The sequence below is a fragment of the Phalacrocorax carbo genome, chromosome 5 (assembly GCF_963921805.1).
Source record: "Phalacrocorax carbo chromosome 5, bPhaCar2.1, whole genome shotgun sequence".
NCBI classification, from domain to species: Eukaryota; Metazoa; Chordata; class Aves; order Suliformes; family Phalacrocoracidae; genus Phalacrocorax; species Phalacrocorax carbo.
The window spans coordinates 54,016,781-54,033,493 of record NC_087517.1 but is presented as its reverse complement, the minus strand read 5'-3'; the positions used below and the strand labels follow the sequence as shown (position 1 = coordinate 54,033,493).

Here is a 16,713-nt window from a genome sequence, read left to right as displayed (position 1 = left end):
TATTTTTTTGGCAGTTGCCTGGCCATATAGGTGGTGAGATCACTTGCTGCCTTGCCCGGAGCCGAAATGGGATTATGGGAGAAATGGGACCCTAAAGAAGAGGAAAGTCTGATCAAACGCTGATGTGACAAGGGGAATACAAGTAGCAAAGATGGGGAAGAACACACAAGGTGAGATGCCACAGACTAAAGCATGGCAGGACCAAGCCTGAACCCAGCTGGGGCAGGTGGTTCAACCCCTGCAGGTACAGCACACGTTGGAGGCAGGAGGAGGTGAGGTTGCATGGCCATTTCAGGTTGCTCCTCATTAGGACCAGACCCTGCATTCTGCACCTCCTCCTACAATTTATCCCCTAAACAAACAGCATAACAAAGTTAATGTTTTCACCAATTTCAAGAATCATAGGATCATTAAGGTTGGAAAAGACCTCTAGGATCATCAAGTCCAACCATCAACCCAACACCACCATGCCTCCTAAACCATGCTCTGAAGTGCCACGTTTACACATCTTTTAAATACCTCCCAGGATGGTGACTCCACCACCTCTCTGGGCAGCCTGTTCCAGTGCCTGACCACTCTTTCAGTAAAGAAATTTTTCCTAATATCCAATCTAAACCTCCCCTAGCACAACTTGAGGCCATTTCCTCTTGTTCTATCGCTAGTGACCTGGGAGAAGAGACCAACAGCCACCTCACTACAACCTCCTTTCTGGTAGCTGTAGAGAGAGATAAGGTCTCCCCTCAGCCTCCTCTTCTCCAGGCTAAACAACCCCAGTTCCCTCAACCGCTCCTTATCAGACCTGCTCTCCAGAGCCTTCACCAGCTTCGTTGCCCTTTTCTGGACACGTTCCAGCACCTCAATGTCCTTCTTGTAGTGAGAGGCCCAAAACTGAACACAGTATTCACACTCGCCAGTGCCGAGTACAGGGGCACGATCACTTCCCTGCTCCTGCTGGCCATGCTATTCCTGATACAAGCCAGGATGCTGTTGGCCTTCTTGGCCACCTGGGCTCACTGCTGGCTCATGTTCAGCCGGCTGTTGACCAACACCCCCAGGTCCTTCTCCACCAGGCAGCTTTCCAGCTACTCTTCCTCAAGCCTGTAGCGTTGCACGGGGTTGTTGTGACCCAAGTGCAGGACCCAGCACTTGGACTTGTTAAACTTCATACAGTTGACCTCAGCCCATCGATCCAGCCTGTCCAGGTCCCTCTGTAGAGCCCTCCTACCCTCCAGCAGATCGACACTCCTGCCCAACATGGTGTCATCTGCAAATTTACTGAGTGTGTACACAGTCCCCTCATCCAGATCATCAATAAAGACATTAAACACAACTGGCCCCAAAACTGAGCCCTGGGGGACACCATGACTGGCCGCCAACTGGATTTAGCTCCATTCACCACAACTCTCTGGGCTCAAAGACAATAAAAAATAGAGAAAAATATGGCAGATGAAAAAACCAGCACCGACAGCAATGTGAAAGCTCTTCTGCACATTGTTCCAGTAAGCATTTAATTGAGAGGACCTACCATGAACCTAGAGAGTGAGAACAACAGCGTGCCAGTGGCACCATCCAGATTTCTCCCTTCCTTCCCCTTCCTCTGCTCTCCCTTCCTTCCCCCATCAGCTTCAGCACTAACGACATCTCTCTGGGGCCAGAAACCCCAGCAGATTAAAATCCTCCTTCTCATTTTCCCTTCCTCAGCTCCACCCCACATCCCAGTCCTTCACCTCCAGCATCGGCTCTCCCTTTATTTCTGTCTAGCTTCTTTGGGAATACCAAAACACAGCCCCTAGGGAAGCTCCCCCCTCCATCCAGCCAGTGTGGAGCAATTACATGGCTCTGAGAACATCTTATAAATGAATTATAGGCTGTTTTTAACCTTCCCAGCCAAAAGGCTTTTGGAAGAGCAACTTCCTAATTACATTAGAAGACATTTGGAGGAAAAAAGAAAAAGGCAACACGTAGTTTGCATACAAAATGTGGAAGGGTCGAGGCTGGTTTACCATCTCCCAGACCCTTGGAGCTCCTCAGAGTCGGCTGTGGGCTGCTGCCTGTTCCCTTTGCAGGAGGCAGCCACATCAGCCCCACAGAGGGCTGTCACCAGCCAGACATCAATTACTCTTTCATGAATGACCTTGTTTCCATCCTTGCTGCAAGGAACAACTTGTCTTCGAGAGACTTGACAGAATCTGCAGAAACAGCATCTTGTCTGTTGACTGGTGAATCTTCTAATTCACCTTTCTGATGCTTCCCCTTCAGTTAAGGGGTCTGCTTCGGACAAGGAGGGGGGATCCTTTAGCTCAGACTGGGTTCAGTAGCTCTGCCAAACCCCTGCACTCCCAGGGAAGGAGCCAACCTGTGCCCTGCTCAGCTCCAGCTGCTTTTTGGTGCTGCAGTGGCCACTGCAAGGGCCAGCTCCCTGCCAGACTTCACAGCCCAGGGGTGGGGAGGGGGGGAGCTAATTTCAGGTTACTTCCATCAGGCTGCATCCCTCCCACCCTGACCCAGTTCACCTAAAAGCCCACGATGCTTTTGCCTTTCCACATAGCAAATATGAGTCAGTTATCTCAGTCCAAAGGAGGAATCCGTCTTCAGCTCCAACTGAGCACATCAGCTCTGCCCGCACGTGCTCCCCAGGGACAAATGGTGGACGGATGCATTGCTCAGGAGTGCTGCACCATGAGGGACAGCAGAGGAGACAGACTGATTGTGAAAGCAAGATGCTGAAGTGCACTGCAGTGTTATTAAAGATGCTCTACACACTTGCCTACAATGATACACCTGGGAACAGTAAAGCAAACAGCCTGTGCTGTGTGCTGGCCCTACTGGCACATCACTCTTGGTGAAAAACTGGGTTATATCGGGCATTCACTGAGGCTTTTTTACCACAGAATTTGTTTGGAACAGGTGCTTGGAACAGCTGCTCCATCCTGAGCACAAATTTTGCTCAACATAAGTGGGTTTTAGCCTGGAAAGTTCAGGTATAAGAATTTCAGCTGAGATATTCTGCTTATTTTTTCTCCCCTCTCTCTGTCTGACCAGATAACAGCACATAGCGCCTTAAACCCCACTGGAGCCAGAGTCTTTCCTTTGTACAAGCAGGACTAGCAAAACTGCAGTTTTCCTTCCTTTCCTTCAATAGTGGTGTGGCCTTCAGGGGCCGTGAGAGCTGCAGGATGTTTATGTTCAGGACTGACTGCATGATGGACCACAGATCACCAAAAAGCAGGGTTTGCCAGAACTATAGCTGGAGGACAGTCAATAAACTGTCACTGCTCTGCCTATTTAAGAGGAGCTTTGGGGATAATAGTCCTGGATTTTAGGACTTTTTTTTTTTTATCCTGAAGTTTTCTGCTACTCTTTAGCAACCAGCTTCCTCGCAAGCATCAGTGGATGGACAGTGGCATCTCTCAGGTCTGGTGATGCTGCTAATGCAGCTACAGGATGAGCTCCTGAGATATGTAACCAATTTGACCTGTTCTGGTTTCTAACCACTGGGCACCCATTATAGTTATTAGGACAGCACCAGTAAGGCCTGCAAGGACCGAGGCCCCTCCTCTGTATACACACAAACCTCCAGATAACCAGGCAGGGTGAGCACTTATAATTTAAATAGACCAAAAAACCAACCAAACAAAAAAAGAAGTCGATAGGGAAAGAGGCACAAGAAGGAGATGGGGGTCCACCCAACAGGTCAATGACCAGGGTAATGCCCCTCTAAGCCCACCTGCATCCTGACTAGCATTTCCCCGGGGGGGCTGGTTTACCAAGCAGCATTGTGATAGATTAGCCACACGGATGCAGATATCCCCTGAGCATGGCTTGGTTTCCTATACAGCCACAGATGTCAGGCACCAATACTCTGGTGTCTTCCCTCTTTGATTAAAGAGGGAATTAAATGGTCTTCTAAAGCAGACACATGCTTTTCAGGGGAGGAAAGTCCTTTAAAATCAATAGCAGGGGAAAGTGAAAAATCCTCTCTATTAACAAGCAGGAAAAAAGCTACAAGTGGGGGGCTGTTCACCTCTGCAAGCTGCAGTCCAGCAGGGATTAGCAGGGCAGGATGTGACACCAGTAAGTGTCAGAACCCCGCAGGGCTGAACCCCACTCCCGCCTGCGATGACATCTCACCACAGCCATCAGGGCTGGCTTTCCCTGCCTGCATTTCTCGCTTGCAGATCAGAGATTAAATACGAGCCTTGGGAGAGGGTAGGAGCCGGTGGGAAAACAAGCAGCGGACTGGCCCTTGCTGTAAGATACTGACAGAACGGGGGGGCGGGTGGGGGCAATTTATATGAATAAGCAAAGCTCCCCTATGTGATTTAAGATGCTGATGAGCTGCTAGAACAAGGCGGAGCCAAGAATAAGGTTGCTCGTGACCAGCTCTTGGGTATTCCCCCGGGGCCCCCTTAATTGCTGAAGGGCTGGGTACCCGCCACCCCCCGGCAGCGGTTACGGTGGCTGCTCCGGCACCCCCTGCGCCTCCCGGCGGCTCCCGGTGCCGCGGGCCCCCGCCCGGAGGGGCGGGCAGCGCGCAGCTCGGCGGGGCCGCGGCGCCCTCCCGCGGCGGAGGCGGCGGCGCAGCCCGGGCGGCCGCTCCCGGGGCAGCGCCGCGATGGAGCGGCCCCTCGCTCGGCTGGTGGCCGCCCCCCTCCCCTTGCACCCTGTCCTGCACCTTCACACGCCCCGCGGGCCCCTCACGCTGCCGGAGGCGGTGGAACCGGAGCTTAAAGGCAACCGAGGGCCATGCCGTTATCCCCTGCTGAGAGCAGAGGGCGGTGGATGCCCCATTGCCACAGCCACGGGGGAAGCACCTCGCACCCCTCTGCCACAAAGAAATGATACTGTCTTCACTGCAATGGTATCATGAGAGGTCCAAAACGAAGACAGCCACCTTCCCCCAGAGGACCTAAACTGTGAATGCTAAAGCAAAGCGACCAGGACGCCCTAGGACCCACAGAGAAAAGCAAACAGCTAGTTTGGGGTTTCTGCCAGCCAGGGCTTGCTTTGGTGGCCAAAGCTTGGCGTTGTTACACCAAACCAGCTGGGCTGGGGGAGCCCACGGGGCCTGGAGGAAGGGGCCTGCTCATCCTTACCCTCCACTGCCACGGGAAAGGAGAACAGCATCAGGTGGCCCTTGGAGGAGGGACAGCAACGCTGGAGTTCACTGGATACATTTTTCTTCAACTATCCCTTCAGGAAACAGCCGTAATTTTAACAACCTCTTTTACCTAGTGGCATATCCCAAGCCGTACTGCACGTGGAGTAAGGCAATCAAATAAACATTACAGAGAAGTTCAACTGTGTTTTCCGGCAGCCCTGACAATGCCCCCTAGCTTGTACATACCCATCTGTTGTTTTAGATGCAGTAATTGCGGGCACACACTGAAGTATACTGCAGCAAAAAAGAGGGGGATTCTTTGGCAAAAGAGAGGGGGATTATACATACTCTGCTAGCAGTATTCATGGGAGCTGTATCACTCAAGCCCCTTAGAGCATCTCAGAGAGAGGAAGACTGTGTATTGAGAAGGTGAAAACATTCATTTCAGCAGCTGGTTTGCACTAAGTTTTAAAGGTGTCCGCTTCTTGTTTCCACCATCAGTATAATTTTCCCCAATTACATAGATTAGATAAATCTCCTGAAAGCTAGTTTATTTATGACAGCAATGCAAGTATTTTTATATTAAGCACACCTTCACGCACAGCCATCTACCTGTTAGCTCCTGCCCTTCGCACAATACGGGCAAGCATGCAGTGAGCAGCATTTTCCTGCTCATCCCTCCAGCCCCAAGGCTGGAAGCTGCTCCGTTCAGACTAAGCCCTGTGTGCAGGCTGTGCTTTTAAATGAGGCTGAGCTCACAGTCCAGTTTACCAACGCTGCCATGGTTTGGGCCCAAAAAGGCACTTCACTGTGGATGATGGAGAGGAGAAAGGTGGCGTTTCAGCTCTCGTGGTACCCCTCCACCTTCTCTTTGGAGGCTGAAGCTGAGTGTCAAGCCCAAAGCCCCCGTGCCTGCTACCACCACCACTGCGGTAGATGTTTGTGGCAAGGGGGGAAGGAGGGGAGCTGACTTTGCTGTCACAAGTCAGAGGAACAACGTGGGACTCAAAATCTCACTGCTAAGGTTTCCCCACGCAAACCGCATTTTGACTTTGTGAGAAAAAAATACCCTGGGAATCGTCATCACTGCAATTACTTTGGCAGATAAGCACCTCCCTTTGACCCTCTTCTGAAAGCTGCATACACAGCACTTTGGCAAAAGAAACAAGGAACAGAAGGATGTAGTCCTCAGCTGGAAAAACTCTGCAAGGTCATGCCTTTTACAAAAATGTCCTCCTGCAGCACAGGGTGGAGCAACAGGACATCCTTCCCCAGGTGTGCATGCTCCTGGGCACAAGGCAAAACAGCCCCCAGCACCACATTTTAAGGGTATCAGCCCAAGGTTACAAAAAGCCCCTCCCAATACGCACCATGGCGGTGAGGCACTGCGATTCCCGCACCGTGGCAGCAGAGCTCAGCAGGGCTGCAAGGATCAGGGTCATGCTGAGGCAGATCCCAAAGTAGAAGGCTGGAAGGAAGTCAGACATGGGAGCTGTGGTCAGGCACAAAGACTTTAGGGCTAACAGAGGCCTGGTCTGATGCTTCTTCCCGGAAGGGGGCCAAAAAGCGCATTTTGGGGAGCTGGTCCAAGAAGACCAGGTTGCAGAACTGAAATTGTTTTATAATTTATTCAATACCTTCCATTTGCGTATGCTTTGCTTTTCTGGCAGGGCTGTAAACCTCTGACTGGTTCTCACAGCTCCAGCAGAATTAAGCACTCTAAAAGGGTATTGGTCTACCCGACAGACCACAAGCTGTCAATTATTTCAGCACTCCCGATAAGGATCACCCCAAATGGGGGTGCTGATGCACAGCAGCTGTCCCACAGCCCCTATCGGGACTTTGCGCACTGCTAATCTGGTGCAACACTCGCCCTCCAGTTTCCTCCTGGCTAAGTCAGGGTCACAGCCAGTACCCCGGGGCAGGGTTCAGGGACCACAGTGCTGCAAAGGGCTTTGCAACCCTCACTAAGGGCTAACCGTGCAAGAGTTAGCACTTGCAAGCAATCTAAGTGGAAACATCGCTGGAGAGGGGTGGTTGGGAAGGGAAAGACTGCAAGGCTGCATTAAGTGCCAATCTATACAGTCTCTGGTGTGTGTAGGAAAAGGGGAGGGCTGTACCTTAGCTTTGGACTAACATAGTTCTTACACCTGCCTTGTTAAACCAAAATTGAGAACCAGGATCTAGAGTAGTGATGAGCACATTTAAGCCCAGAGTATAGTTTAGGAGAAAGAGAAGATGCAAGCATAGCAGAGGTGAGCAGAATATTTTAGTATCTGGGCTGTTGTCATCTCTTTGCTCTGGTCTTGTAGCCAAGACTCAGTTTGTATTTCTTTGTTGTGTAGGGAAAACCCCCCACATTTCCTCCAAAAACAGCTGTTTCCACACATTTCTCCTCCCAGCCTCAATTTTCTATACTCTTCTTCAACTCCTGTAATAGTCCTTCTCACACACCCAGGGCCCTTCCAGCCCCACTGCACCTTTAGGTCCATCTTTGGCTGAACCCCGCCGTGCTTTCACTGCAGCACAGGGGAAGGATGGGGAGATGGTGAATAGAGGGACAGGAATGAACACAGCAGCACCTGAGCACCCTGTGGTTCCACAACACCCTTCAGTGCTGGGCATGTGGGTCTGATACAGAAAAAAGTGTCTGTGGCACTGTGTTAGCCCTAGCGCATCCTCCAAAAGGCAGCCCCTGCTTCCTTCTGCGATGCCTCTGCACTTCCTTCGACTGCTCTGGGGGATTTTGCAGGTTCTGGGTTCACCAAAGGTCTCACTGGGATGCGACTGCAATGTACCTGCATAGTGGATGACCCTGTAGGAGTTGCTCTCCAGGGAGATGTTGCTGATGACGGTGAAATGGAGCCCGTAGTGGGTGACCGTGGTCAGTGTGGCAATGGACAATCCCAGCAGCTGGAAAAGAAGGGTTTTAGGAAAGTATTGGCAAGGTAGCAGCCCCTGCCGAGGACACACAAAGCTTTGAGGTGTATCTGGATAGTCCTGAGCCCCACACAGATGCAGACAGCCCGATCATCCAAAGACCACTACATCTACCCCAAAATGCACATAAAAGGAGAAACCCCGGAACTTATACCAAAGCCCTTAGGAAAAGGGCTCTTGCATAATGAGTGCACATGCCACTGCACAGCCCACGGTCTCTTGGCCAGTGTCCATGGATGAAATTCCCACCACGTGAAGAAAGCCCAGAGGATCGATGCTTTTGCAGCACACCTGTGCAGTCCCACCTGGCTCTGCAGAGTATGCACATGCAGTTATGACAGCCACCAGTTTCAAGAGTGGTTTTGGGCAGGGATGACATTCTCTTCTTTGCTCTTTGCAATGCTAGTCCCATTGCCTGCTGTTGGCTATATTTTCTATTGTAGAGTGCAAAGAGCTGAGCCTTATACTACTCGAAGTAAGCTGCGATGTTTTCTGTCGCCACAACATGCTGCCTGGCTGTCCATGTTTCTGTCCCATCCCTGAGAGCACTGGTATGCCAAAGGCATGGGGTGACTACCAGCACGTTACCCTCTGTGTTGCCCAGAGCAAGTCCAGATGATGGAGAGGGAACATTTCTGATGGCACCTGGCTCTAGACAAGGGCTCCTTGCAGCACACCAGTGGCAGAGCTGGGACAGAGGCACCAACAGGAGGACAGAACAAACCAGCTCCAACTGTAGTATAATGAACTTGGAAAATACAAGATGTGAGGCCACTCTTAGGTCCCAAGGTAAGGTTTCAGCATTTTGTGCCTTTACAATATGGAAACACAACGCAGCTATCCCTGTGTCAAATGTGACAATCCAGTGTCAACATAATCCCCACTGTATGACATTTTATTCCAGAGCAGACTAATAGCTATTGTTGGAGACTAGTTTAGTTTCAGAGACTAAATACACCCAAACCAAGCATTTTTTGCTTATAAATAATTTGTGGCACCTACTGATCCTTCATGCTGTGCATTACTGCATATCTTGATCCACACCCAGCAAAATGCTAAGTGCAACACTGGTTAGCTCAGATTTCTGAGAAACACCAGTCTAAAATCCTCCCAACAGCAATAACATGATTCTTGCCTAGAACGGTGGCAACATCTTTGGTACCAATCCTCCTTTGATTTTCTCCAAATGACATATTCTGCTATTTGGAAGAGAACAACATACAGCCACTACAGCCAGTGGTCCTGAAATGTTCAAATTTGGATGAACTATAAATTTCCCATATGGCCCAAAATAAGGCGCCACTTTTTAATTACACTCTTTCCAAGCCACTAACCCTCTTTCAACTAAATACAGATTATTTTTTTTTAAGCCTGCAAGTTTTGATGAAGTGAAAAGACAAGCACATACAACTCAAAAACATCCAGCAGAAGCATCCCCCAGTTTCTAACATTTCCCATCAGCTCTAACAGCAGATGTCAAGAAGCTCCCCTTTAATTTGCTTCAAAATCTGAAAAAAAAACCAACTTTAAAAAGTGCCTAGAACTGCTTTCACTTTGTGGTGCGGATTCACAGGTCTCTCACATATATTTCCATCGAAGTCTTGCAGTTTCATATCCTCATTGATCCCACCTGCAGTTGACCACTGTCCCAGCAACAAGTGTGACTGCAGCAGGTCCATCCTCCCTCTTTTGCTCCAAGGAGACAGGAACAAGTTTCTTTTTGCTGAAAACCACACATTCTGTCAAGCAGCGACCTTTCCTTTCTCCCTCAAGGCGGCCAGCAGGTTGTGAAAGAGCTGCAGTGGCGTGGCAGCCCTGAGAAACCAGAAGTCTATCAGCGGGGGGGGGGTGATGCTGGCGGCCGGTGATAACTGCCCAGGGCATAACGATAACTCAGGCAGTTGCCTTTGCTTGCCCTCCGCCCGTGAAAAACAGAACGTGGGAAAACCTGACCGTCTCCGAGCGGGGACGGGAAAGGCAACAGTCTGTCTTGCCCCAATTCTGCAGAGGTCCCCCCCAAACTTGCCTGCTCACCATGACACAGAGGCTGGTCACCAGCTGCTGGCACTTGGTGGTCCTCATCCCGCACCTCAGTCGCATGGCTGCTCGTCCCCAGAGAGAGCTGGCAGTTGGTCCCTCTAGCTCTTGATAAAGCCTGAGTTTCCACCAAAGGGAGGCACGGCCACAGTGGGGCCTCTCGGGAAGTGTAGTCCCCACCACGTGCCGATGCACCTCCTCCTGCCCGATTATTAAATCCTGTTTAGAGCAGCCACTTTCCACCCAGGCTTTCGGTGGGCTGCTGTCAGCTCCAACATGTGGCCACCTGGGAAAGGAGGAAAGGTGTATAGAAAAACAGCCTTTCATGGACTTCAGAGCAAAGCTTCTCAAAAGACTTTTAAAAACTATTCAGTCAAGAGCCAGTATCAAAATACCCTGGTTTTCGCTTTCACTGGGATGCAGTTCTGCGTAATGAACATTGTCACTAATTTTTTTCTAAGCCTGCATAATTAGTTTCTTGGGAAAAAGTTTAGGAAAATGCTATTTAGAGAAAAATATCTTCATGTTTAAACAAGACATCAAAACCCTCAAACAGACCTGCATGAGTCTTCCCATCCATTTGAAAAACCACCACATGGCAATATCCTTTGGCTGAGAGTCTATTAAAACTTCTATTTGCAGACGGGGGAAAAAAATCCCTTTGGTAGCATTTTATTCAGGAAAATGGCTATATGTAAATATAAACCCCTGCTCAGGAGACCCTCACTGTCCATGAACATTCTGACTCTCTTGTTTCCCCTCTCCTACCACTGACGACTCCACGGACCCACGGCTACAGAAGACTCATGTGACTTCTGCTGTTCAAAAATAGCTGCCTGGTGGCTGCATATTTCCCAAAAGTAAATCACAAAAGAGCCTCAAGAACACTCTGGCCAAAGGGAGACGGAATGACTGAGTGCCTTAATCACCCTTGGTTTTGGAGATAGACCTGTGGAAAACAGGTGAAACAACAATGGAAAATAGTCGCACTCCCCCCAGGTGGCAAAGAAAGTGGTGGTGGGGAGGGTAAAACCACCCCACATCAGTAACTGTAGTTACAGGAAGATGACAAAGGAGGAGGAGTGGAGTGAAAAAAGGAAGGAAGATGCATTTTGTGGAGCAAAGAGAAGCAAGAGAAAGTGAGTTGCACAAAGTCATGTGCACAGGAAAAAGCATGTAATGATTTTCTGACTACATTGCTAGCTTTCTTGCAAGCTTTCTCGTCAAACATCTTGGTTGCAACCTCCCAAGACACCAATGAGAGCTGCCACAGCCATTTCTGAAAACAGGTATCCCCCATAGCTCGTGGGTCCCTGCCCTGGTGGGGGTCCCTGATGCCCAGCAGGAGACACTGTTGTACCCATGTGCACACAGAGACCTTCCTACTCCAGCCACCAGCTGGAAATCACCTGAGAAAGTCGAACAGATGGACAGCAGGGAAGGAGAGCGGTGAGGAGAGGACTACAGAGAGAGGGCAACAGGCTGGGGAGGCAGCTGGTGCCCAGCCACACATGTCCAGGAGCAGGATCCAGACACCATCCACAGCAGTGCAGACACCCCTGGGGACCAGAGCACAGCTGCAAGGTGATCATGGTCCCCACCATGGGCCAGGTCGGGAAAGTGCCTTATGAAACACTGTGGTGGAGTTAGGACTGCATCCAAATGCAGAGCTGTTAGCACCCGTCATTTCTTCTGGTACTATGGGCCAGACGATTGTGTTGTCACCTGCACTTTCATGGGGAATGAACGGCAAGGGGCCACGGGTATAAAGGCAGTGGGGTTGGTTCACAGGTGGAATGACAGGTTAAATACGGAAAGGTTGGAAGAAGGTATGAAGCACAGCTCTGCATGTAAAACCAGCTACAGAAGCCCGACCAAGAGCAACGGTGAGTTAGAAGCGAGGGCACAGCCGTGGTGCATACCATGAACACCCCTGGAGCCTGTTTCACAGCAAGGGACATATGCAAAACCATGCAGCCCATCTTCATTTTCCCCTAGACCCCACTTTTCTTCCTCAACCTTAAACGCACGCTACCAGAGACTTGTGCGAAGCCAGATCCCACACTAGAGGTCCCCACAGACCAGCAGAACTCCCTCCCGAAGGCCTGGATGATTCAAGTGGGCTTTCTGAAGGGAACAGATGGGCAGTTCCCTTCCCAGCTCCACAAAGGTCTCCTCTGTCCGTGCAGGAGCCTCACACCTCGCTGCAGGACCACCTGATCCTGGACCTGACCACCAGCTCACAAAATCATCATCTACACCCCTTGGAAGTGCCCCTGCTCTCTCCACAAAAGATGCTCTACCTCCCTTTGTCTCCAGCCATAAAAACAGGCAGCTTCACTGCCTCACCAAAGCTCTCAAAGCAGGTACAGAACTTTAAACACCTGGATTTAAACAGATGTTGCCTCTGGTTTGGTTGCGCATACCTATTCCTGGTAGTTTGCCCATGTCTTCTGATGCTTCAGATGCTTCTCCCACCTCCAGTGCTCAGCGCTCTGCCTTCGTGCCTGCTCTCTTGATTACCCGCTCCAGTGCTGCGCTGGATTTGGGTGTGGAAGCATTTTCCGCTGTTTCTCTTCCCTCTGTCTTACACATTATCTCACACAGGTATGGCCTGAAAGATTTCTCTTTGGGCAGAACATATGTGAATTTCTAACATCAAAAAATAACAAAAAGCAATAGAAGTTACCCCCTCCCCCCAAACAAAAGTCAACAGTAGGAGTGTTAGTAGACCTGGGGCATTAAGAGGTTAGGCTCTGATTGAGGGAGGCACATTTGGCACGTGGCAAGGGCACTGCTGAAGTGAGCACAGGGAGAGCATGCATGCTTATCTTAACTGTGGCCATCAAAAGGGGGCCTTTACAACACTTCACTTTCCACAGGTGTAGACTTCTGGGTGCCGTGTCATTGTCATATGCCTGCCTTGGCAGTTCTCTGCCCAGGGACCCCTGGCAAGAAGCAGGGTGTCCCCCAGCCCCATACCAGTGGGAAGAGAGGCAGGGCTGGAGGCACACCGGGGAACCATCCTCGCAGCCGGTGTGCAGGCTGGATGGCAGCATGGCTTTTCCTGCAAGACTCGGCCTCCTGCCCGCCCTGCTGGGTTTTATCAGTTGGTCCCCTTTGCAAGGGCACAACTTATCACTCCCAGACGCGGTGCAAAAACCACAGGTGACCACAGCTCTCGCCTGTGGCTTCCTCCCTTATCTCTGGTTATCAGCTGGAGCACGGGAAGAGGGTAGCAAGGCTGAAAATACCCCAGAGAGCCCAGGTGCCCTCTTCGCCTAGCCTTGTGGCAGCTTGCAGCCTTCTGTTAGGCTGTGAAAATACACACTGGCATCCCCAGCTGCATGGGTGTCGGAAGGATGTGCCACCATGTCCAGAAGTAAAGGATTGATTTAAAAAAGGGAACAATGCCAGATCATACTTTTGCAGAGCTAAAAACCTCCAACCCTCTTCTGTGCTGGAGGGAAATGCTGCCCACACTGTCAAGACGGATATCCTAAAAGAGCTGGGGGATTTAATGTGTCACTGCTGCATGGGGTGAACTTGGGAGACTAAACATAAATGGAGGAGGAGAGGCTGAATTCATGCTAGTCTTTCTCACTGTCCACTTCTCTGGCTCTCGCTCCATCGGTGCAGCCACTAATGATGCAACAGCAGCACCCCGGCCCCAGCTGCTTCAACTCCAGCCAGGCAGCAGGTAGAAGAAACCTCCCCTGTGGCTTTGGGGTGCTGCTACTCGTGTTCCTGTGAAAGGATGTGCTGGAGGCAGGGGAGAGGAGGTTGCTCCAGGAGGCAAAGCTATACACATCGTCCAGGCAGGGCACACTCGTGCCAGGTTCCTGCTGCCTCTCAGGAGCCTCCTCTTTTGCCAGCCCATACCACTGTTAGGGAAAATACCTCTCTTCTAAGAAAATAGCTCCAAATGTGGCAGATTTACAAGTGTCACTGGCTCAGCCCATTCGGTCGCTCAGCTACTGCCCGTAGCACGGCTATATTCACCCTAGTGCAGGCTCGTAAATAAAACATGTCCATATCAAACTGCACCAAAGCCGTATGAATGACGGGAAGCCAGGGAGACCTCACAGCCTGTGTCTGCCTTCCCAGGCACATCACAAGGACGCTTTGTAAAGGCTGCTTAGTATTCCTATAGCACATACGCACAATCAAAGCTAAAAATCAACTTTTAGACCTGGGGCCTTCTCTTTTCAAGAAGGGAAGGAGAGGAGAAAAGAGGGCGGTGCCGAGCTTTGCCAAGCTTCAGACGCACCATACAACTCCACTATGAATGGAAACAAGGCTGGCTGGATGCTGCCTTGGAAGAAACAAAACTGGATAGAAATCATAAAATCTCCAAAGGACTTTTTTATTTATTATTATTTCCAAAGTGTGTCTCCTCCAGAAATCCTCCAGTGATTCCCAGGCATTTTGAAATTGTAGGTGAGAAAATAAATGTCAGAAGAGTTACTAAAAAAAGTTCATCAAGCCTAAGAAAGATTACATTCAAAAAGAACATAAGCTGAAGACTTCAAAGAATAAACTCAAATAAACTTCTTTCCCCCTGAAAGTGAAACAACTGTACTCATAGCTCTAAAGCACAACACCCTACTTAAACGAAATCCTTTTTTCTTTTCCACATGGTATCCAATTGCAAACCATAACCACCCAGGAGCCAGCTGTGCTGGTGATAGACACAAAGACAACTCTAGCCCTGCTCCTGACAAAACCAATGCAAGCAGAGCCCAGCCTAGCAAGCCGGGATTCACCTCCTCTCCAGGGAGCATGGGGCTGCTTGACTGCCCCTTGCCATTTATTTCTGTCATTTGCTCTGTTGAGCCTTACCACAACGGGACCTTTACTGCTTTCTACAGATGTCCAGAAAGTTTTGGCAAAAAACCCCAGAAGCTCATGCCAGCTGCCTGTAAATCATGGGTCATGGTGGGACTGACCCAGCACCTCGTCTGCTGCATTCCCACCGACACACGTGCCAACACAGGTGGCAGCATTTTGCCCTCAACTTTGGCAGACGCAAGAAGTAACACATAGCGTCAGGGCTTGGAGGCCCTTCACCGCAGAGTTACTCTCTCTCCAAGCAGAGCTTGCCCACCTTGCACCACGCTGGCCAAAGCCACACAGGGCTGCGAGGTGTCCACACCAACCATGCATTTATCACTTTTGCCTCACCCGTGCCAGAATAGGAGAATTTCTTCTCCCCATCCTCTGGGGATGGGTATCACATAGCTGGAAGCTCGCTCTCCCCAGATTACAATCAGGAAGTTGATTGTGAACCCAGTCTTCAATGATGTTCTACTGGATCTTACATAGTCATTAGCTTTTATAAAGAGATTTCAAATAAGGTTACATTTCTCAGAGTACAAGATGTACCTACCTTCCTTCAGACTATCAGGAAACCAGCTGTACTGTTAAGAAAGCATACGCAGTTGTTCTGTGCTGTGCTCAGGCCCAGAGCCGACAGCCTCATCTGGCTGGAAACACGCATCGCCATCAGCAGCCCCGAAGCCAATTTGGCCAAGTCAAGTTTGTTGCCAAGCTGAGCATGGAATCACTGGGGCTGGAGGCTACATGCTCTCTCTTGAGACTGGATTTACTGGTGTTTAAACTGTGCGTTATTAATGAAAAAAAAATCCCTGTAGTTATTTTTGTACGATAAAAATCCAGTTATTACTCTTGAGTGTGGCTCTTCGATACAGAAGGTTTTCTCTTGAAAAGCTTCAAAGACAGCAACTTCCTCTTTCCTGTGAGAAAGGCTTGCATCAGAAATTAAAGACGGGGTAATAAAAGAACATTAATATTACTCCATTGCAGTAATGCCCTTTCTGCCTAAGCCACTACTGCTAGTGAGGGCAAGGGAAGCCCCCTGCGCCAGTCAAGACAGCTTTGCGGATGCTGAAGGCAAGCACTGGCATTACATGGCTTGAGCCGAGCAAGCGATCCTGTGACCGCTCGTGGAGACAAGCACATTTATATGCACAAGCAGCTCCCCTGCACTTCCCAGGAACCCACCAAGCAAAATGCTCCCACCTGCACCGCACTTCACGAGCTGCTCCCCTTGGGCCAAACCCTTCAGAGCAACCACAGAGCTGCTCATAGTTTTTGCCCCAGGTCTACAGCACAGCCAAGAACATCTTGAAAGCTACTGAATTTGGGTGCTCAGTATGCTTGGGTGGGATTACCAGAAACATGAAGCACTCGCAGGCTTCTTCCTGCCACTTCCAGGAATTTCAGCTGGGCTGCCTGCGATGCTGTGGCAGTGCTTGCTCCTTCAACCTGCTGCCATTGCAACCGATCCCTGGGAAAACTACTTCTCTTCCAACATGGTGGAGCTTTGCTGCTCCCTAAATACCCCGGGCAGGTAGAAAAAAGCCACCTCTGTGTCACATCTAGAAAGCATGGATGGCTTGTTGTATTACTATTTTTGGGTTAGATACACCCTAGGAGCAGCACCAGAGTACTTCAGGGCAGCCAGGGGAATAGAGATACTTACTATGATACCCGACTTCTGCTGCAGAGCCTGGCTGGCCCCCGCCTGTGCGGTGATGGCTCTGCTATGGGCACGTACATGTCCCTGCCACCAGGTTGCTGCCAGAGCCACTGGCTTTGAGCGTCTCCTGAGA

At 50.2% G+C, this 16,713-nt stretch overlaps 2 protein-coding genes across 2 annotated transcripts in view; both read right to left on the bottom strand.

Moving 5' to 3' along the window:
- The window catches only part of TSPAN32 (tetraspanin 32), a 34,621-nt gene extending 24,457 nt beyond the window's left edge, over positions 1-10,164 (bottom strand). The window contains exons 1-3 of the mRNA XM_064452518.1: positions 10,076-10,164; positions 7,900-8,014; positions 6,472-6,569 (exon numbers count right to left, since the gene is read on the bottom strand). Of these exons, the coding sequence (XP_064308588.1) occupies positions 6,472-6,569; positions 7,900-8,014; positions 10,076-10,141 (279 nt within the window). The 5' untranslated portion in view covers positions 10,142-10,164. The remainder of the gene's footprint in view (positions 1-6,471; positions 6,570-7,899; positions 8,015-10,075) is intronic.
- Positions 1-16,077, bottom strand: part of CD81 (CD81 molecule) — an 85,313-nt gene extending 69,236 nt beyond the window's left edge. The window contains exon 1 of the mRNA XM_064452520.1: positions 16,072-16,077. The gene's annotated coding sequence lies outside the window, so the exon portion shown is untranslated. The remainder of the gene's footprint in view (positions 1-16,071) is intronic.
- Positions 16,078-16,713: the final 636 nt, after the last annotated feature.